At 44.0% G+C, this 22,954-nt stretch overlaps 1 protein-coding gene and 1 long non-coding RNA gene across 6 annotated transcripts in view; one reads left to right on the top strand and one right to left on the bottom strand.

Moving 5' to 3' along the window:
- The window catches only part of Sec63 (SEC63-like (S. cerevisiae)), a 71,019-nt gene extending 70,295 nt beyond the window's left edge, over positions 1–724 (bottom strand). For all 5 annotated transcript variants that reach the window (NM_153055.3, NM_001359283.1, NM_001359286.1 and 2 more), the window contains exon 1: positions 332–724. In NM_153055.3, the coding sequence (NP_694695.3) occupies positions 332–455 (124 nt within the window). In that variant the 5' untranslated portion in view covers positions 456–724. The remainder of the gene's footprint in view (positions 1–331) is intronic.
- Positions 725–7,694: 6,970 nt separating this feature from the next.
- On the top strand, positions 7,695–22,201 carry Gm15199 (predicted gene 15199). The gene is made up of 3 exons (NR_166108.1): positions 7,695–7,809; positions 16,091–16,179; positions 21,375–22,201. It is a non-coding gene; the product is annotated as a predicted gene 15199 (long non-coding RNA).
- The last annotated feature ends 753 nt before the right edge of the window (positions 22,202–22,954 follow it).

The raw sequence follows: 22,954 nt of genomic DNA, 5'->3' as shown, positions 1-22,954 counted from the left end.
CGTCCCAGCCCAGCCCGCTCCCTCCAGAAAGAACACCCAACAAAGCCGAGGCTGGGGAGACAAAGAGGCGGCAGGCGAGGGGCGTCCAGAACAATGCGGATCGGATCCCCGCCAAACTCCCGCGGACCACGCAGGCGGGCGGACAGCCCCGGAAATCGCCGCCGAGCTCCGGCCCCGTGGACAGCGGCCCTCAGGCCCCGCCGCCCAGGCGGCGTCCCTGGGACGCGGAGCAGCACCGGCGGGCAGGACGGCGCGGCCCGGAGCGGAGCGGAGAAGAGCGGAGCGGAGCGTCCGCCCGAGCGCGCCAGAGCGGGCCGCCGACGGGACTCACCCGCGTTCTGGTCTCGCGGCCAGAGGTAGTAGGTGGCGGGGATCACGATGAGCCCCACGAAGGAGGTGAGGAAGTAGAAGAAGGTGTTCCCGCTGTCATCGTACTGGAACTGCTGGCCCGCCATGGCTCCGCCTCCTCCGCCGCGCTCCCCTCACCGCCGTCGCCACGACCCCGCGCTGCGCTCCGGCTCCCGGCTCCCAGCGCCCCGGCCCCGTGTGGCGTAGCTCGGACGCCGCTACCGCCGCCGCCGCCGCCGCCGCCGCCGCTCTCCTCCCCGCCCCCACGCCGCTCTCACGGACACGCCGCCGCCGCCGCCGCGGCCGTCGCCAACTCTCGCGAGAGGAGCTAGTTCCCGCCCCACGCGGCTGTTCCCTCCCCGGCCGTCTCCTCCACACGCTCACTGAGGGAGACGTGGCGCGCGCAGCAAAGAAACTCTGTTGGACCCCGCCCGCGGCCCCGCCCCTGAGCCACGGACCACGCCCTCTGTTTTCCATAAGCCCGCCCCCGGGTCCCGCCCCCTGCTTACCAGGCTTTCCTTCCCAGCACCCTTCCCGGATTCCAGGAGCTTTCTTGCCAGGGTCCCCCAAGCAGTGAGCAGAGGCGAGCGTCCTAGGTGCGATTGGGACCTGAGCTTTTGCAACCTAAGCGAGGTTGCCAAACCTCTCCACTCTCTCCTATCCCTCTCACTTTTCCTCCACGTGAACCTCATGGAAACAAGTGCCATTAAAATAGGGAGCAAGGAAAAATAAATAAATGAAAAGAATAGGGAGCAAGGAACTCCTCAGAGTTCCAAAGCCTTGGTATTTGGAGCTGCCAGTTCACTAATGCTTTCTGTGACCCAAGCGATCATGTCTTCAATTTGTCAGTAAAACATGAAATAAAGCAAAATATAGATCGGTGGCTCTCAACCTTCCTAATGCTGCCACACTTTAATACAGTCCCTCATGTTGTCGTGACCCCGAACCGTAAAATTATTTTCATTTCTAGTTCATAACTGTAATTTTACTACTGTTACGAATTGTAATGTAAATATATGATGTGCATGATATATATACTCCCTCTAAAACGGTCTTTTGATAACTCCCCCTTAACAGGGTCAGGACCCACATATTGAGAACCAATGTCATATATGCTCTATTGATGAGAAAATTCAGACTCAAAACATTTTCCAGAGGTAACGCTCAATGGTTTGGGTTTGCTCAGGGCTTGAGGATCCAAACCCAGATCGCTCTGACGCCCCAAAGAGCCGCTGGCACTCCCCTGCAACCTGTGGGCAATCTGAAGAGGCAGTCACTCTCTGCTCCTGGCCACCGAATCTCAAGCTGGAGTCAGCTGAACTGCAGGATAGTCCTCTAACCTTGCAAAGATCCCACCAGAGTCCAGTGGTGGCCTTAGCAGGGTGGGTCCCAGTGTCTGCACTGCCCTCTGTGGATCAAGAGGACACAGGGCACTTTACACAGGACCGCTGTGAATAGTAAAGGAAACTGTGCAATATCTTTAAAAAGAGAAGCTACCGCGCAAGTACAAACATTCTGCTGTATTTTTTTTTAAGATTCATTTTTTATTTTTATGTATATGAGTACACTGTAGCCATCATGTGGTTGCTGGGATTTGAACTCAGGACCTTCAGAAGAGCATTCAGTGCTCTTAACTGCCCGTTTTGTTGTTGTTTTGTTTACTTTGCTTTTTGTTGGGGGGGGTGTTTTTTTTTTTTTCTTTTTGAGCCAGGGTTTCTTTGTGTAGCCCTGGCTGTCCCGGAACTCACTCTTTAGCCAGGGTTGGCCTCGAACTCACAGAGATCAGCCTGCCTCTACCTCCTGAGTGCTGGGAATAAAGCTGTACACCAGCACCAGCGTTTAAGGATTGTTTCAAGACTAGTCAGTTAACTACATGGCTTTTCAATATGCCTTCCATTGTCTGAGAGGAAATCTGGTTACACAAGCTCTTTCATTGAATGTCTCAAAACCAGTATTTATCATAATGAGTCATGCTTCCCCTTATACTAGATTATGTTCACAAGTATTCTGTCTCCCCTTTCAAATTCCAATTTAACAGCACATTTCTGAAAGCCACTTTTGCTACATTTTTCTGCCTTGTTCCCCCCCCCCCACTCCCCCGTAAAGTTTCCAAGGACTTTATTGTAAGAGGGAAACTTAGAAGTGGAAAAGAAACTTGGACTATGAAATCAGAACAGAACTAGGGCCATCCTGAGGCAGGATAGACAGGGAATTTGGGAGATTGAAGACAGAAAAGGGGACCTCATCCCAGAGTACTTAATGCCAGCACTCAGGTAGCAGAGGCAGGCAGATCTCTGTGCATTTGAGGCCAGCCAGGGCTATACAATGAAACTATCAAAAAAAAAAAAAAAAAAAAAAAAAGCCTGTCAGCAGGTGAGAATCAAGAACTCAACATTTTTGTCTAGGATGCTGACCTAGAGTTGACATTCATTTCAGACATAGATATTTCATGTTAAAGTAGCAACAACCCAAACTTACGGCCTGAACATATATGACCCAGGCAGGCTCTCATTCCTTTGCCCAGACATTGCCAGAAAAATCACAAACAATACTATTTACAGTAAATCTATCCAACATCTCTGGGGACCAGACTTTTCCTACTGACTGTAATGCCACAAAATGTGCCCAGGAACCATCCTGTGGAAACATAGTAACTTCAAACTCCATCAAAATCTCGTATGACTATTGTATCAAACAGTCAGCCATGGCTGTCTTTGAGTGGCCCCAAGCCCTTGCTCTCTGTCCAGCTGCAGTTCCAAACACTCTTTCTCCTGACCTCACGCTTAAGTCTCAGTTCCAGTAGAATTGACAGAAAAGAAAAGAGAAGAAAAAAAACACCAACCCTCCACTTTCTTTAGTTTAGTTCCAGAATTCTTTTTGAAAAACAAACCCATGAGTCCTAATTGAGCCTGAGTGGTGGTCCCTAAACTCTAGGGGACCTCCTGACGCTGCTGGGGAAGAGGGCTGCCACTGGAGAGCTCTGCTCCCATTATTTGCTGACACACAGCCTTACTGAAAACATGCACCACTCACAGACTTGGCTCCTCTGCAGCAGGTAGCCTTTGCCTTGGGTAGGCTCTCTTGTCAAGTCCTTGCATGTTTTCAGGATATTGAACTGGATTTTTTTATAACTCCATTTATGTTTAACTCAGCATTTCTGCAAAGATAATAGATCTGTTTCATAAACTTATGGCAAAATAAATTAGCGATTATAACTCCTGCCAGTTATGGTGGCATGTGCCTTTAACTCCAGCACACTCCTTTAAGCCCAACACTCCAGAGGTGGAGGCTAGTAGATCTCTGAGTTTCAGGACAGTCTGATCTAAAAGCAAGTTCCAGGACAGCCAGAGCTACATGGTAAGACCCTGTCTCAGAGAGAGAGAGAGAGAGAGAGAGAGAGAGAGAGAGAGAGAGACTGACCATGAATTCCTGCCTCTCCTTTTTCTACCTCATAAGCACTGGGACTGCAGGTCCTTCTACTGATGATATTAACTTACAAAACTATTTCTTTTAAGAGATCATTTTAGTGAAATTGTTAATAATAGTAAATGAATATGAAAGAAAATGAGCCACAAACACTTATTGTCCTTAATTTCAGCATATGTTAAAATGTATTTTAATATCATTTGTGAATATGTCTGCAAGAGCAAAATTGAATCACTTTCATTTTAACCTCTTGGTAGTTTATTTTCTCTCAGGTACAGAGGTACAGAAAGCTTATTTTTGGGCTTCTGTTAATAATTTGCTTTTTCCTTAGAGTGACTCTTTCATTTATTGGTAAGTCGATGTTGTATTACTGGAATTGACTTTCATTTATGCATGCCAAAGTGTTTGTGTGGCTGTAATGACATTATTCAGATTTCTGTGTGGTGAAGTTAACTGCAGAGACTAGAAGAAACCAAATTATTAAGTAGGTATGTACAGTTAGTTCTATCACACACACACACACACACACACACACACACACACACACACACACATCCACACCCACACCCACATCCCAATAGAGTAGTCCCTTCATCATGATGTGCTCCAAACCTTCCAGCTGATGCTTGGAAACCCTATAGATACTCTCTGGGTTTTTCCTACACATGCACAAATGCTGCGGTTTCTCCATCTCAGTTATATCTTGTGCTTATACATGGTGGCCAGGAATGTTGAAGTTAGAAATATAAGAGCAAACCTAGAACAATTTTCTTTTTCTTTCTTCAAAAGCAAGACACTGATTTAAAATCACATCTAATGATGATGATAGAGGACTTTAAGAAGGACATAAATAACTCCCTTTTAAAAATACAGGAGAACCCAGGTAAACAGCTAAAAGCCCTTAAAGAGGAAACATAAAAATCCCTTAAAGAATTACAGGAAAATAAAATCAAGCAGGTGACAGAATTGAACAAAACCATCCAGGATCTAAAAATGGAAATAGAAACAATAAAGAAATCATGAAGGGAGACAACCCTGGAGATAGAAAATCTAGGAAAGAGATTAGGAGTCATAGATGCAAGCATCAACAACAGAATACAAGAGATAGAAGAGAAAATCTCAGGGGCAGAAGATATCATAGAAAACATTGACATGACAGTCAAAGAAAATGCAAAATGCAAAAAGCTCCAAACCCAAAACATCCAGAAAATCCAGGACACAATGAGAAGACCAAACCTAAAGATAGTAAGTATAGAAGAAAGTGAAGATTCCCGACTTAAAGGGCCAGTAAACATCTTCAACAAAATTATAGAAGAAAACTTCCCAAACCTAAAGAAAGAGATGCCCATGAACATACAAGAAGCCTACAGAACTCAAAATAGATTGGACCAGAAAAGAAATCCCTTCCATCGTATAAAAGTCAAAACACCAAATGCACAAAAGAAAGAAATTAAAAGCAGTAAGGGGAAAAGGTCAAGTAACATACAAAGGCAGACCTATTAGAATTACACTAGACTTCTCACCAGAGACTATGAAAGCTACAAGATCCTGGGAAGACGTCATACAGACCCTAAGAAAACACAAATGCCAGCCCAGGCTATTATACCCAGCAAAACTCTCAATTACCGTAGATGGAGAAACCAAGATATTCCATGACAAAACTAAATTTATGCAATATCTTTCCACAAATCCAGCTCTACAGAGGATAACACAAGGAGGGAAACTACACCCTAAAAAAGGCAAGAAAGTAATCTTTTAAGAAACCCAAAAGAAGATATCCACACAAACATAATTCCACTTTTAATAACAAAAATAACAGCAATAATACTTAAATAGGACCCAGCATTTTGCTGCATACAGGAAACCCACCTCAGTGTCAAATCAAAGACAGAAACTACTTCAAAGTAAAGGGCTGGAAAACAATTTTTCAAGCAAATGGTCCCAAGAAACAAGCTGGAGTAGCCATTCTAATATCAAATAGAATCAACTTTCAACCAAAAGTTATCAAAAAAAGATAAGGAAGGACCATATGAAGCTCAAGAAGAAGGAAGACCAAAGTGTGGATGCTTCAGTACTTCTTAGAAGGGGGAACAAAATACTTACAGGAGGAAATATAGAGACAAAGTGTGGAAGCTGAAGGAAAGGCCATCCAGAGACTGTCCCACCTGGAGATCCATCCCATATACAGTCACCAAACCCAGATGTTATTGTGGATGCCAGGAAGTGCTTGCTGATAGAAGCCTGATATAGCTGTTTTCTGAGAGGCTCTGCCAGAGCCTGACAAGTACAGAGGTGGATGCTTGCAGCCAACCATTGGATTGAGCATGGGGTCCCTGATGGAGGAGTTGAAGAAGGGACTGAAGGAACTGAGGGGGGTTGTAGTCTCATGGGGGGAGCAACAGTGTCAGCTGGCCTAACCCTGTGGAGCTCCAGGAAACTGGACCACCAACCAAAGAATATACATGGAGGAACCCAGGGCTCCAGCTGCATATGTGGCAGAAGCTGGCCTTGTGGAACATCACTGTGAAGAGTGGCCCTTGATCCTGTGAAGGCTCAATGTCCCACTGTAGGGGAATGCCAGGGCAGGAAGGCAGGAGTAGGTGGGTGGGCAAGGAAGCACCCTCATAGAGGCAGGGAGAGGGGATAGAGGGTTTCCAGAGGGAAGACCTGGAAAGGGGATAACATTTTAAATATAAACAAAGAAAATAGTCAATAAAAGAAAAAAACTTATACAAAAAATTTTTTGTATAAACAGACAGGTTTTGGTAAACTTTTCATTTTCAATGCCAATCCCAAAATCTGGGGTGTCGCACACACTAAGAAAGTATTCTGCCACTGAACTGGATTCCTAGCCTTAGTTCTGGTCAGTTCTATTTTGCAAGATTTCCATCCAAGTTGGAGCTAAGGAGTTGAACCTAGAGCTTTGTGTATACCAGACAAATAAGTGTTCTACCACTGAAATACACCTCAGCCTAGAAAAGAAAATTCCAGACATTTATTATTGTATATAACCAACATGTTGAGTACTTTTTTTCAAGGCCAAACAAAGGGTATCACACTTTCTGCTTACAATTTCTGAATCTGACAGTAGTTTCCGGCTCCATAGATTCCAAACAATGCTTTTCCATTGCCAATACAGTTCCTCCTATGATCTGTCCACAGTGTGAATCATTATCCCTTCATGGTCCTTTGGTGAGGAGAGATGTAGGACCTAGTGCCACTTAGGCATCTATAGATTATAAATATCTGTATATGCGAGTTAACTACTAAAAGTAATTTACTTTAGCATCTATCTCCCATCAATAAATGTTCACCATCCAGACAGGAACAGATCAGAAAGAGTCACTTGTGTTTGACACAGACTGAAAGCCAGGCTGGATGATATGTGAGTCTGACCCTGGGGTAGAATGAATATTCTTAGAAGTAACCACATATAGGGACAACTATACAGCAAGTTAGAATATCCCTCATTCAAGAAGAGATGATAGGGGGATAGGTGGCTCAGTAGTTAAGAGATTGGCTGTTCTACCAGAGGTTGTGAGTTCAATTCCCAGCAACTACATGGTTGCTCACAACCATCTGTAGTGGAACCTGATTCCCTCTTCTGGTGTGCATGAAAACAGAGTACTCATATACATAAAATAAATAAATATTTTTTCTTTAAAAAGGAGGCTATAGCAACTGTAGAGTCATGGTTGACTCCAGGCAGCATAGGCAAAACTTCCTTGCCCACCAAAACATATTATTCTGAGCCATCACTGCCATCCCTAATTCAGCAGTGGGAAGGAACTATGACCTACAGACTGACTAAACCCAGCCCTCACTTTAATATCTGATTCACTGGACAAGCTGGCAAGAGCTCAGAAGTCTTGAATGAGTAAACTTGCCCTGCAGGTTAGGTCATTGCTTTGCCAAACAGTGAGACAATGGCCAGACTCCATAAGAACAGAACTGCAACGAACAACTCTTCCAGCAACCAGTCCAAGAAGGCAAGCTTCACCCTCTGCTACAGTTGGCCTTGAACTTCAAGACTTGGTGAGTGGCTATTAGCTTCACATGGTTTTTGCTTCACTTCCAAATCGGGATCAATTAGGCAAACACACTCCCCAAAGCAAACAGAATGCCCAGCTTCTAGTCTGCCTGTCTCTAGCTTCTCCATACCCTAAACAACATTCAGAGGATACCCAAGGCCTCCCTTTCTGCTAAGTCTCTGAAGGCCTCTCTTTATGCTAAGTGTCTCTTACCTTCCAGCCTGACTATGAGTCTCGGTCAAACACAAGCGACTCTCCTGCCACAGTAGACCTCGAATTCATAGCATTGGTTTGTTTCAGTCTGGGTAGTGATCATTTATTGATGGGAGGTAGATGCTAAATTATTTACTTCCATTAGGTAACTCTCTCGAACTCTCATATACACACATATTTACAATCTAGCGAAGATTTGGAGTCTAGCCTAAATGGTACAAGTATCTACATCTCTCATTAAACTCCGAGCAAACAAGACAATCACTTGTCTGTACAGGACTACAGAAATAAAAAGCTGTTTCAGAATATAACCTTCTGCCTATCAGCTTGTGGGACATTCCCTGTTCACATGAATGAGAAACAATTACCAAGCCCTGGACAGATGCACTTTTCAAACATTTTGTTGACTACGATTCACATCAAGAACATACTTGGGGCCAGAGCGATGATAGCTCAGTGGTTAAGAGCACAGGCTGCTCTTCTGGGGTTCTCGAAAGGGTAGCCAATGCTCTTATGATCTGAGTCTTCTCTTCACCTCCCTCATCTCCATTCTCTCTACAATGCAGCATACACGCAGGCAGCATCCACATTAAATAAAAGTATTAAAATCTTAGGCAGGAGAGATGGCTCAGAAGGTAAGAGCTGGCTGCTCATGCAGAGGACCCTAGTTTGATTTCCAAAATCTGTGGGGGCTCACAAGCATCTATAACTCTAGTCCCAGGAAACCTGATACCCTCTTCTGGCCTCCAAGGGTATCAGACATGCATGTGGTACACAGATATACATGTAGGGAGAGCACCCATACACACGAAATACTTTGTGTTTTGAGACAGTCTCTCTGCATAGCCCTGGAACTCACTATTTAGATCAAGCTGGTCTCAAACTCACTGAGATTTGCCTGCTTCTGCCTCCCAAGAACTGTAGTTTTTTGCTTTCAAATGAGATGTATTTTAGATTGTGGCCCTGTATATTACTAAAGAAATGTCACGAAATGAAACGCCTTCACCATGTGCAATGCAATGTGATATTTTCAATCTGTTTTTAAATTATGGACTTTTTTGAGCCAAGGTCTCACTATGTAACCCCAGCATGGCCTTAAGCTGTGTATACCAGGTTCTTCTCACAGTGATCCTCCTTGGCCTCCTGAGTGCTGGGATTTCCAGTGTGCACTATAACATCTGGCTTTATATAGTTGCTTACACCAATATAAACAAATTATGCATATTAACATGTAAAATATACCTTTCAGTATAATCTAGTAGCTTTCTAAAGATGTACGGGGATACACTACCATAAGTGGTAGATGATACCCTCTATGTGTATTCTTAAACATTGATCTTATTATCAGATGGGAACTTTGACTTAAACAACTCCGCTGCAGTTTTCAATCTTAGCATGAAATCACATGTGAGATTGCCACTGGGCTCGGTGACTCACACCAGTGATCTTAACTCTTGGAAAGCTGAGGCAGATCTAAACTCTGAGGCCAGCCTGGGCTATATAGCAACACACACACACACAGTATTTCTGGGTCTCACTCCCAGAGTTTCGGATACAACTCCACAGGTCAAATTTTGAACAGATTCTAGGTGCTGCTCCTGGTCCAAAAACCACACTGCTCTAATCAGTCATTTTCATAAATCAATGTCTCTTTTTATAGAGTGAATAACCACTTCCAAAATTATCTGATTGCCATGTTAAGTTCCTTGAAGCAAAGAATATTGCATTAGCTGAATATTTGTAAGTCTGAGTCAAAAATAAGGATTTGCAGGGGTCTGTGAGATGCTCACTGGGTGAAGGCACATGACACCAAACCTGACAAGCTGAGTTGGATCCTGGAACCAACTCCACGTGCCCACCGTGACACATGCACACACACACACACACACACACACACACACACACACACACACACACACACACAGACACACACACACACACATGTGCACACACACAAGGAGGAAATTAAAAAGTAAGGACTTGAGGGAGACAACCAGCTTCCAGGTTCCACCATCTCCGAGTTATTTAAGCGTTTATTTCTTTAGTTAATAGTGACGCCGTGTGCTGAGGGCCCATTCTAGGCTCCAGACTACAGGCATTCTGTAGTCTGGTAAGGGAAGATTTCCCTTCCGGGTGGTTTAGAGCAGCTCGGAGACCGGCGTTTATTGGGTCTTTTGACAGTTTAGTTCCCTGTAGATAAGGACAGGTGCACTTCTGTCAATGGAAGGGTGACAAAGCAGGCCACTGCAGCAGGTTTTATAGCCCTGCAGCTCTCTGAAAGCCACTGTCTGGAACACAGCAGAGCTGCTGGGTGCTCATTACCATGACGGTTTCCCACCCACTCCTCTGATTCTGATAAGAACGCTGTGCAAGTATCCCTGGAGAGCCCTAAACTCCATGGACCACGGGAAACACGTTTTAAAATGTCTTTGAGCACACAGTTCTCCAAATCGTGTTAACCAAAATTAAAAAGTTCTTACAGCAGCGCTCAAGAGCTGTGTAGGAATGTCTTGAGGAAACCTAACCTAAAAACATCCCAGTGCTGAGGTGGCCCTCTATAGCGATTGTATGAGAATCTCTCTCAGGTGGTTCCAGTTGGCAAGCAAAGTTTTGAAGCATATTTCGCGGACTCCATCCCATAGCTGCCTCCAATTACCATGACAACCAATATCCTGCTTAAGTGTGTAAGTACATGGGAAGGCAAAGAGATGCTATCAGGTGATCTCTAGGTCCCCTAATCCACTTGGGCCAGTGGTCCTGGAAAGCTCTGGGAAAAAAGGGGTTGGGGACTACCAAAAAGCTTAATGGCTTCAGGGCTTCTGTTCATATGTGGAGATTAGTAACTCCTCAATATTAACATAAACATGAATCCCTTAGGGGACTTTTTAACTTTTTAAAATGCAGCTTCTGTTTTAAAAACTACTTTTTTGCCTTGTGACTTTAAAAAAATGGCTCTTTTTTTTTGACTAGTTTTGTTCTTTGATAATTTCATACCCATATATAATTTTAAGTGATTTCTAAAATGGCATTTGTTTTTTTTTGTGAGGGTGGAGTTCACAACTTACAGGAGCAGGTTTTCTCCTTCCACCGTGTAGATTGCAAACATCAGTCTCAAGTCATGGGGCATGGTGGTGAGAGAGAGAGACAGAGACAGAGACAGAGACAGAGACAGAGACAGATCTCATTTCTCTCCTTTTACTTTGTAGTGTGTTCAGGGGACAAACTCACTCACTCCTCAGCCACTTTGCCAGCTCTGGTAGTGTATTAAAGTGGGGCTGGATAGACAGCTCAATGGCCAAGAGTGCTTGCAGCTCTACCGGAAGGCCAGGGTTTAGATCCCAGCATCAACATCAAATGATTTGCAAATACCTCTGACTTCAAACCATCTGATGCCTCCTTCTTGCCTCTGTGTGCACATGAGTATGAAAACACACATATAAATAAAGTAAGTATTTTAAAAACAATAAAAAGAAATGAAGGTTTTGATTAGGTCTGTAGCCTTTCTCCTGCTGGGAACTGAACCCAGGGTCTGCCCCACAGGAGGAAAATATTCTGCCACCTAGGCAGCCCTTGAGCTTGTAATCTTCCTGCTTCAGCTTCCTAAGTACCTGGAATTAGAGGGATTTGGTTATTGCTAATGGAGTGTTTTCAGAATTTTGGTTGTGACAAGAGAAGCCAGTAAAGAAATTCAAAGAGTTCTGGTCTGTGTACGTAGCCCTAAGAGAATGCTGGCTATTGTGAATAAAGACCTGGGTTAGAGTCCCTGCACTTTAAACTAAAATCCTGAGCATCAGCTAGTACACAGAGGCACCCCTCACAGCTAGTGACATAGTCACCCCTCACTGCTATGCTAAAGGCAAGAAGTGGTGACACAGTCATGGCCCAGTTGATGTCATGTCACAGGGACCCATGAAGCAGGGGCTACGACTACATCCAATTTCCTCAGAAAAGAAAGAGGGGTTAGGATGAAGAACCAGACCTGGGAGCACACACAAGTAGGAAGTGGGTATTTCTATTTTGTTTCATTATTTTATTTTGTGGTGTTTGTTTGTTTGTTCTGTTTTATACATGTGCTGTTTGTTTGGGGGCTTTGGGTTTTATTTGTTTTGAGATAGGTTTTTTACTGTATGTTCCAAGCTGGCCTCCAACTTAACATCCTCTTGCCAGCCGGGTGGTGGTGGCGCACGCCTTTAAACCCAGCACTTGGGAGGCAGAGGCAGGTGGATTTCTGAGTTCGAGGCCAGCCTGGTCTACAGAGTGAGTTCCAGGACAGCCAGGGCTACACAGAGAAACCCTGTCTCGAAAAACCAAAAAAAAAAAAAAAAAAAAAAAAAAAAAAAAAATCCTCTTGCCTCGCCTCCCATGTGCTTGGACTACAGCCATGTACCACTCCTCCTGGCTTAGAGGCAGGTCTTAAAGACAGACAGTCTAACTCCAGGATAGAGGTGTGTAGCGCTGGGTCCACCTACCAGTCCATTCCCTCACCAGACTTATTCCTCTTAGCAATGTGTTCTTCTAGACGTCTGGCTTCCTCCTTGTAACTTTAATTTTTTTAAGTCTATTATTAAGGATAGTTCTTAAATGCTTTAACCTCCCTTTTTAGTCAACCACCCACCAGAGGTGTGGGATAGAAAGGATACAGAGGAAATGGACCTGTTTAGAAATGGTTCTTTGGAGCAACTCCCATCTGTGTTGTCTGGAAATCAGCAGTTCAGTTCACAGGTCAGCAGCTGCAGCAAACACTTACAAACACTTCACAGATCTAGCAGCAGTCCTGTTTAGTAGAGTCGGGAGAGCAAACAGGAATCAGCAGCAGAGAAAACCAAGTCTCAGCATTGGCACAAGTCAGCAGGAGGGACCAAGAGGGGCACCAGGAGAAGTTCTCAACTGTGCCTCTCAGGGAAGTGAAGATCAGCGAAGACACGAGACCAACAACTCTTGCATAGCTAGCTCTATCAGCACGCCAAGCTCCCAGGCTCCATCACTGTCAGTCAAGTCCTATTTATACCCTCCAAACATCACGTGTCCTCCACAGGTCTTACCTCAACATGTGAGTCTGTCTCAGCTGACATCACTTTGAGTCCTCCAAAGCAGCAAGAAGGTGCAGCACACCACCAGAAGTTTCTTGGTGTGCTTCTCTCTATGGAGCTCATCCCCCAATGTAAGGCGGACCAATACTTGTATGATGTTAATGGAAAATCTTTTATCATGTGTCCTTTCACGTGCTTGCTTTAGCAGAACATCCATTTACCCGTGTCTGTTTCAATGAAACGTTTCTTCACAAGTCTGCCTTAGCCTTTCACCCATGTCCACTTCAGGAAAAGACTCCTTCACATGTTTGCCCCAGGAACACACCATCCAACACAACTGACTCTCCAAAGAACCCTTAGGTTCCACATCACCACCTAGTTTCCTTCTCAATCAGACCTGTGTACATACATCTGCCCACTGCGGACAGGGCTCAAGGATTCTACTTAAAGGGCTCCTTAGAACTTTGCAGACCAATGAATGCAATCAGCTACAAAGAAGAAGCTGCTCTGGGAGCCCCCAAGGCTCAGCTCCAAACAGACCGTGTTAGCCCTTTATAGAATTAGGAGGGTAAGGAGGAGCCAGTTTGGAAAGGGCTTTGAAGGTCAGATTAACTTAACCTAAGCTTTATAGGCAAATTTTATGATTATAGCATTAATATAATCAGCAGGAATAAAGAGAAAGAAAAAAGGACAAGATTTTGATTGCAAATCCATTCACTCAGGCTGCCTGCTGCTTGCAGAACATGAGTTCCAGCCCTAGCAATGAAGATAGTCCTGGTGTGTCAGCTCTAAGGATTCACCTCCAGGAAGGTAGCCTGTGACACTACTGTATATTCAGTGCTTGTATTAGGATTGTATTGCTGTGAGGAGACATCATGGCCATGACAACTCTCATAAAGAAAACCATTTTTTTAAAGATTTATTTGTTTGTTTGTTTGTTTGTTTATTTTACGTGATTACATCGCTGTCTTTAGACACACCAGAAGAGGGCATCAGACCCTATTACAGATGGCTGTGAGCCCCCATGTGGTTGCTGGGAATTAAACTCAGGTCCTCTGGAAGAGCAGTCAGTGCTCTTAACTGCTGAGCCATCTCTCCAGCCCAAGAAAACAATTTAATTGGGACTGGCTTACAGTTCAGAGATAAAGTCCATTATCTTCGTGGTGAGAAATATGACATCCTGCAGGCAGATATGGCACTGGAGAAGGAGCTGAGAGTTCTACATCTTGATCCACAAGTAACAGAGAGAGAACTAAATTGAGCTTCAGAGACCTCAAAGCCCACCCTCACAGTGACACACTTCTCCACACCTACTCCAAAAGGCCACACTTCCTAATAGTGCCACTCCCTGTGGGCCAAGAATTCAAACACATGATTCTATGGGAGCCATTCCTATTCAAACCACCACAGTGCTGTAGACATTGTGACCCAGTCTCCCCTGTAAATGTGGTACGAAGGTGTCTTAAGTTGGAATCAGATAGGGAGAGAGAACAAGAAAAGACACAAATCCAAAATGTACCCTTATGGAACTAGAAAGAGGGTTAGTGATTAAGAGCATCTGTTGCTCTTGCAGGATACCCAGGTTAATTCTCAGCACCCACATGGTGGCTCACAACCATCCACAACTCCAATCCCAGGGGATCCAACACTGTCTTCTGACCTCTGCAGACAACAGTCATGCACGTGGTGTACAGACATAAATGCTGGCAAAACATTCACACTCATAAAATAAATAAATAAATCTAAGAAAGACGAAAGAATATTTATATAGAAATACATATACATACATATATATATATATATATATATATATATATATATATATATATACATATACATACCCATTTTCTTAATTGTTAAAAAGCATAAAAACCTTTAAGATGAGATACAATGTTGGGCATGGTGGCTCATACCTATAATCCCAGGACTATAGGTAGTGGCAAAAGGGCTACAAGTTCAAGGTTATTGTCAGCTACACAGCAAGTTAAAGGCTATATGGATCTTCAGGCTGTGCATCATTGTAGGAAGTGGTTTTGTTGTTGTTAATTTTTTTTCAGATTTTCTTTTTTTTTAAATTAAGTATTTTCTTCATTTACATTTCAAATGCTATCCCAAAAGTTCCCCATACCCCCCACCCCCTACCTACCCACTCCCACTCCCACTTCTTGGCCCTGGCATTACCCTGTACTGAGGCATATAAAGTTTGCAAGACCAAGGGGACTCTCTTCCCAATGATGGCCAACTAGGCCATCTTCTGCTACATATGCAGCTAGAGACATGAGCACCTACAGGGTTGCAGACCCCTTTAGCTCCTTGGGTACTTTCTCTAGCTCTTCCATTGGGGGCCCCATCCACTTCTATGTTTGCCAGGCCCCAGCATAGCCTCACAAGAGATAGCTATATCAGTGTCCTTTCAGCAAAATCTTGCTGGAGTAAGCAATGGTGTCAGTGTTTAGAGGCTGATTATGGGATGGATCCCTGGGTGTGGCAGTCTCTAGATGGTCCATCCTTTCATCTCAGCTCCAAACTTTGTCTCTGTAACTCCTTCCACGGGTGTTTTGTTCCCACTTCTAAGAAGGGGCAAAGTGTCCACACTTTGGTCTTCGTTATTCTTGAGTTTCATGTGTTTTGCAAATTGTATCTTGTATCTTGAGTATTCTAAGTTTCTGGGCTAAAGTTTCCATTTATCAGTGAGTACATATCATGTGAGTTCTTTTGTGATTGGGTTACCTCACTCAGGATGATACCCTCCTGTAGGCAGCCGGCGCCTAAAAGATGGCACCGGTCTCTGGTACACTGTCGCCGTAAACAATGCCACTGTGCAGGCGCTAGCCCAAATCTGGCGCCAACGCCTCCCGAGCGGGTGCATGTAAATTAAAGTTCTGGCAGACTGACCAATCCCAGGAGGACACATAGCCCTCCCCAGTGCTGGGGTGTATATAAGCAGTCCTCCCTGGGTTCCCGGGGTTCCCGTAGCACTGAGGCGTTCCTGCAATAAAGCTGTTGAGAAGAATCCAACCATGTTGGGTTTTTCCTTGCCAGACGAGGTGAGCGCAACAAATTGGTGGCCCATACGGGGACCCGAGGATCTCATGGATTCAGAACTCTTCAGCTGAGGAACAACGGTACCAGTAAGTCTCCCAAATTGATCCCCGGTTAAAAAGGGGGATATGTTTTTCTCGCCCATAAACCCAGTGTGGGTAGCTCTTAGCGTTTTTGTTTCGTTTTTTTGTAATTTCTGGCCTCTGCTTTTGTTTGATAGAAGCAGTTAAAGCAGGTCAGAAAATTCTCACGGAACAACAAGAAAGTATGTCAGAGGAAGATAGGAAACACATAAGCAAAAGAAAGAAAAGGGGCGAAAAAGAGAGAGAAAAGGAAAAGGGAGAAAAGGCTAATTCAAAAGGAAAAGGAAATAATGAGAAAGAAAAGGAAATAATGAGAAAGAAAAGGAAATAGCAAAAATATATCCCTCATTAAAAGACTTAACAATAAGTTCAGCAAGTTCTGACTCCAGTGACTCAGAGCTTGATAAAGATGAGGAAGCTGACCTAGAAGAAGAGGCAGCTCGGTATGAGAGGGATAGGTATGACCCAGATTGGTCATACAAAACCAATCCTTTAAAGGGGGGGGGGCTGGCAAAAGTGTAAAATTGAAAGTGCTAACTGCTCCACCTCTTAACCCTGAATATACAGGAAAAAAGGAATCCACAAAAGCTGATAAACAAGGTACCTCATTTTGCCCAGAGGTTTGGAAGGAAGTTGGACTGACTTTCCCTGTCTTCTTAGATGGCCAGGGACAATGGTATCATGAGCCAATAGATTTTAAAACTATTAAGCAACTGGCTGAGTCAGTCCGTACCTATGGGGTGAGTGCAGCTTTTGTAGTTGCACAGGTCGAGGTGCTTGCTAGATATTGCCTCACCCCGGAGGACTGGAATAATATTACTTGGGCTTGTTTGTCATCTGGACAGTATTTAGACTGGAAGTCCTTGTCCTATGAATATGCAAACAGTCAGGCAGCAGCAAATTTAGCCACAGGACAAGATCCTCAGAGACATTGGGACGCAGACATGCTTCGGGTTTAGGATGTTTTGCTTTAGATCAAACAAATTATCCTGAAACAGTCCTAAATGAGGTAGCTACCAAAGCCTGGAAGGCATTGCCGAACAAAGATGCAGTCTCAGGCAATCTTACGAAAATCTTGCAGGGTCCCACAGAACCATTTTCAGATTTTGTAGCATGCCTCGTTAAAGCAGCCACTAGAATTTTTGGAGACCCTGATACAGCTATGCCCTTGGTAAAACAGCTAGTGTATGAGCAATGCACTAAGGAGTGTAGAGCAGCTATTACACCCTATAAACATAAAGGTTTAGAAGTTTGGATGAAGGTTTGCAGAGAACTAGGGGGCCCGTTAACCAATGCAGGCCTGGTGGCAGCTGTAGTGCAATTAGGTAGATCTAATAATGATACTTGTTATAAGTGTGGCCAGAGAGGACATTTTAGAAGACAATACCCTGAAAATGAGAAAAGGACTCCATTAGATAAACCTAGACAGCCAAGAATATGCCATAAATGTAGAAAAGGAAAACATTGGGCTAATGAGTGCAGATCAACAAAGGGCATAGAAGGCCGACCATTACAAGCAGGATATGGTGGCACTAGGCCAAAAATTGGACAGCAGAGCCCAAGTCCCCAGGGCCCTCAAATATATGGGGCTCTTCAGAAAGACCAGAAGAAACCTTGGCCGTCTCTCCATCATCCGAGAGACCACGGAGAGCCACTACTGGCTCAGCAGGATTGGACCTCCACTCCACCACCAGACTCGTATTAACCCCACAGATGGGGGTACAGTCCATAGATACAGATTTTAAAGGCCCCCTTCCCAAAGATACTGTAGGACTATTGCTTGGCCACTCATCTTCTGCTTTAAAAGGATTACAAATCACCCCTGGAGTGGTTGATCCAGATTATATGGGGGTTGTGAAAATCTTAGTGGCCTCCCCAAGTAGCATTTCAGCTATCTCCCCAGGAGATAGAATTGCTCAATTATTACTGTTGCCAAGTTTGCATAAATATTTTCCAGCAAATAATAAAATAAGAGGAGAGAGTGGACTAGGTTCTACAGGTTCTAGGTTCACTTTCTTATCAATGGAATTAGGAGATCACCCCATGTTAACTTTGGAGGTTGAAGGACAATCCTTTCTGGGGTTGTTAGACACAGGTGCAGATCGCAGCATCATCTCCACTCATGATTGGCCACCAAAATGGCCTTTGCAAACATCATCTCAAAGCCTCCGTGGTCTAGGTTATGAGACTGCTCCCCTTATAAGTGCTAAGGAATTGACTTGGAAAAATGAGGAAAGTAAGTCAGGGAAATTTTTTCCTTATATTGTGGATATTCCTGTGACCCTATGGGGTAGGGATGTCTTAACCAAAATGGATCTTAGACTAACTAATGAGTATTCCCCACAAGCCCGAGAAATTATGTCTAGTATGGGCTACACTCCAGGAAAAGGGTTAGGAAAGTCATTACAAGGCATGACTAGGCCAGTGCCTGCAAAGTTCAAACAAGATAAAAAGGGATTGGGTTTTTTCTAGGGGCCGTTGAGGGTGGTATACCCATTACTTGGAAAACAGAGGAGCCTGTATGGGTTCCTCAATGGCCTCTTTCCTCTGAAAAATTAGTAGCTGCCAGAGAATTAGTAGAGGAACAATTGAAATTAGGACATATTAAACCTTCCCAGTCACCTTGGAATACACCCATATTTGTGATTAAGAAAAAAATCAGGCAAATGGAGGCTCCTGCATGATCTTCGAGCCATTAATAATCAAATGCAGATTATGGGCCCTATACAGAGGGGTCTGCCCCTACTTTCTAGTTTGCCCAAAGAGTGGCCTATTATAATCATTGATATTAAGGATTGTTTTTTCTCTATTCCCCTTGCAATGTGTGATAGTGAGCGCTTTGCCTTTACTCTTCCTTCTGTAAATAATGAAGAGCCTGATAAACGGTATCAGTGGATAGTTTTACCTCAAGGGATGGCAAACAGTCCTACTATGTGTCAACTTTTTGTAGGAGAAGCCCTACAACCTGTCCATAATGCATTCCCAAAATTAAGGATAGTACATTATATAGATGATGTCCTTCTTGCCTCAAAGAATAAAGAAAGTTTAGATGAAACCTATATTAAGCTAGTAAAAGAATTAGAAATGAAACAATTATTTATAGCTCCTGATAAAGTTCAAATGGGAAATTTAGGAGAGTTCTTGGGTGCTCGAATTACTCCACATTTTATTACACCTCAAAAGATAGAATTATGTAAAGATCATTTGAAAACATTGAATGATTTCCAGAAGTTGTTGGGAGATATAAATTGGATTCGTCCATATATGAGGCTATCAAATTTTGAATTAATCCCTCTTTTTGATATATTGAAGGGTGATCCACAGCTTTTGTCACCTCGTGCTCTCACCCCTAAGGCCCGAGTAGCATTAGAAAAGGTAGAAAGGTGTTTAGAAAAGGCCAAGCTGTATAGATGGAAAGAAGGAGAGGACATCCTCCTATACGTTTTGGAGACATTCCGTCAACCAACAGGAGTGTTGTGGCAGTCAGGTCCTCTATTGTGGATTTATCCTCATGTGTCTCCCAATAAAACCCTTGAATATTATCCCATTGCTGTAGCTCAACTAGCGATTTGGGGCATTAAATCGTGTATTCAACATTTTGGAGCACCCCCTCAGAAAATCATTACACCTTATAATGCTAATCAAATACAGATCCTAAGTTCTTTGATAGATGATTGGGCCCTATTGTGCTGTAGTTTTGATGGGGAATTAGATAATCATTATCCCAAAGATCCTTTGCTACAATTTTTTAGTGAACATCCAGTGATTTTCCCCAAAGTCACAGCATCTAAACCCATATCGGGTGCATTGGATATTTATACAGATGGTTCTAAAACAGGTGTTGGTGCCTATGTAGTTAATTCTCAAAAACCCGTTCTTTTTCAATACAATCCTGGCACCCCACAACTTACTGAATGTAAAATTGTGTTGGAAGTATTCAAAGCTTTTAAGGAATCTTTTAATCTAGTCTCTGATTTGGCTTATGTAGTAAATGCAGTGCGTGCATTAGAAATTGCAGGACCCATTAGACCCACCAGCCCTGTGTGCACCATCTTATTAGAGTTAAAAAAATTGATTTGGAAAAGAACACATAAATTCTTTATTCAACCTATTCAAGCTCACTCTACCTTGCCAGGCCCTATGGCTGAAAGAAATGCCTTAGTGGACGCTAGCACTCGCATGGAATTTATTTTTCACGCCACCCCACTGGAGCTTGCAAAAGATTTTCATCGATTGTATCATGTTCCTGCTGCCACACTTCAGCAGAAATTTGATATCTCTCGAGCCTCAGCACGAGATGTGGTGTTATAATGCCCACAGTGTGTACAATTTCACCACCCTCCTCATGTTGGTATTAACCCTCGTGGATTGCTTCCTCTAAAACTGTGGCAAATGGATGTTACTCATGTCTTAGCATTTGGAAGATTAAAATATGTTCATGTTTCAATTGACACCTGTTCAGGTGTCATTTTTGCCTCCCCCATGTCTGGTGAGAAATCCTACAACGTGGTTGGCCATTGCCTAGAAGCCTGGGCAGCTTGGGGAAGGCCAGATAGTTTAAAAACTGATAATGGCCCCGCATATACATCAAAATCATTCCAAACCTTTTGCAAAATAATGCAAGTTAATCACTCTACTAGCCTTCCCTACACCAGTAGGGCCACAGGGCCAGGGCATTGTGGAAAGAGCACATCGAACCTTAAAAGAACTCTTAACAAAAACAGAAAGGGGGAATTGCCGATGGCCGGCCACCCAAAGAACAATTATCTTTAGCCCTCTTTACTTTAAATTTTTAAATTCTGGACAAACATGGTCGTTCAGCTGCAGATAGGCATGCCATGACCTCGCCTATCCTTAAACAGGATGTCAAATGGAAAGATGTCCTAACTGGAAAATGGTATGGCCCAGATCCCATTATTTTGAGATCCAGGCGAGCTGTTTGTGTTTTTCCACAGGGTCAAGAACACCCGATTTGGGTACCAGAGAGGCTGACGCGAAAATTGCTCCCCCTGACAGAGATATAGATTGTAATAGTTCCGGGAGGACATTTTTTTTTAGCAGTATGTTGGCAGGGTATACTGCTGTGGTTGTGAAACTTCCCACCTTTGTGCCTATAGTAGATTTTGAAATGTTTGCCACCTATGCCCATTGGTGCCCCTTGTATAAAGTTGTACAAGCTAATTTCTCTGTCTCTTGAACAGATTTGCCTATTATCTGAGTTGGAAATTGGTCGACTAAAGCGGAGCAGTTGTCCAGAAAGCTGCTCCTCCAGATTGCCAGATGCAACAGCACTCGACTGGACCCCGTCACCTTGGAGGACTTTACCTCCTGGATCACCAATGCCTTCTCATTTTTTAAGGAATGGGCGGGAATGTTGGCCTGGGGGGCAGTGGTCCTCCTGGGTTGTGTCTTTTGTATCTGGCTATTATGTCGATTCAAACGAGAGCACGCTCAGTATAAGGCAGTGGTGTACCAAGCATTGATGGTGATTAAAGATGGTGCATCTCCGAATGTTTGGCTGGCCTCTTTAAAAAATTAAGAGTTCGCCCTAGGTCGTCTGGCAGTTGTAGTCACACAGATCCATGGTATCTAGTGACAGGCAACTTTCCTTATGCACAGACCAACCTAAGACACGGGGCCTGGAGGCGATAGGGTAACCCTAGAACAGGTAAGGCTGTGACATGAAAGGATCGACCTAAGACAGGAGCCGTGGCCGATGGACAGACTTGCCCAGACCTAGTCTAGCATCATATTATTAAACAAAAAAGGGGGAGATGTAGGCAGCCAACACCTAAAAGATGGTGCCGGTCTCTGGTACACCGTCGCTGTAAACAACAACAATGCCACTGCGCAGGCGCTAGCCCGAATCTGGCGCCAACCCCTCCTGAGCGGGTGCATGTAAATTAAAGTGCCAGCAGACAGACCAACCCCAGGAGGACATATAGCCCTTCCCAGTGCTGGGGTGTATATAAGCAGTCCTCCCTGGGTTCCCGGGGTTCCGTTCCTGCAATAAAGCTGTTGAGAAGAATCCGACCGTGTTGCATTTTTCCTTGCCGGACAAGGTGAGCGCAACACCCTCCAGGTCCATCCATTTGCCTAGGAATTTCATAAATTCATTCTTTTTAATAGCTGAGTAGTACTCTGTTGTGTAAATGTACCACATTTTCTGTATCCATTCCTCTGTTGAGGGACATCTGGGTTCTTTCCAGCTTCTGGCTATTATAAATAAGGCTGCTATGAACATAGTAGAGCATGTATCCTTCTTACCAGTTGGAACATCTTCTGGATATATGCCCAGGAGAGGTAGTAGTAAGTCCAATTTTCTGAGGAACCGCCAGACTGATTTCCAGAGTGGTTGTACAAGCTTGCAATCCCACCAACAATGGAGAAGTGTTCCTCTTTCTCCACATCCTCGCCAGCATCTGCTGTCACCTGAATTTTTGATCTTAGCCATTCTGACTGGTGTGAGGTGGAATCTCAGGGTTGTTTTGATTTGCATTTCCCTGATGATTAAGGATGCTGAACATTGTTGTTAATTTTTGTTTTTTGTTTTTTGAGACAACTATGAGTCACTATGTAGTGCTGGCTAGTTAGGCCTCAAACAGAGAGAGAGAGAGAGAGAGAGAGAGAGAGAGAGAGAGACTTGCCTCTGTTTCCTGAGTGCTAGACTTAAAGGTGTGTGCCACCATGCCCACAGGAAAGTCCATTTTACAAGGGAGAAGGTGTCTAGTTGACTCAGAAACTATGCCATCTCTCAGGAACCTCTCTCATCCTGTTGGGA

This window comes from Mus musculus, chromosome 10, assembly GCF_000001635.26.
Source record: "Mus musculus strain C57BL/6J chromosome 10, GRCm38.p6 C57BL/6J".
Taxonomy (NCBI): domain Eukaryota; kingdom Metazoa; phylum Chordata; class Mammalia; order Rodentia; family Muridae; genus Mus; species Mus musculus.
The sequence above is the reverse complement of the archived record's forward strand: the minus strand, read 5'-3'. Positions and strand labels throughout refer to the sequence as shown.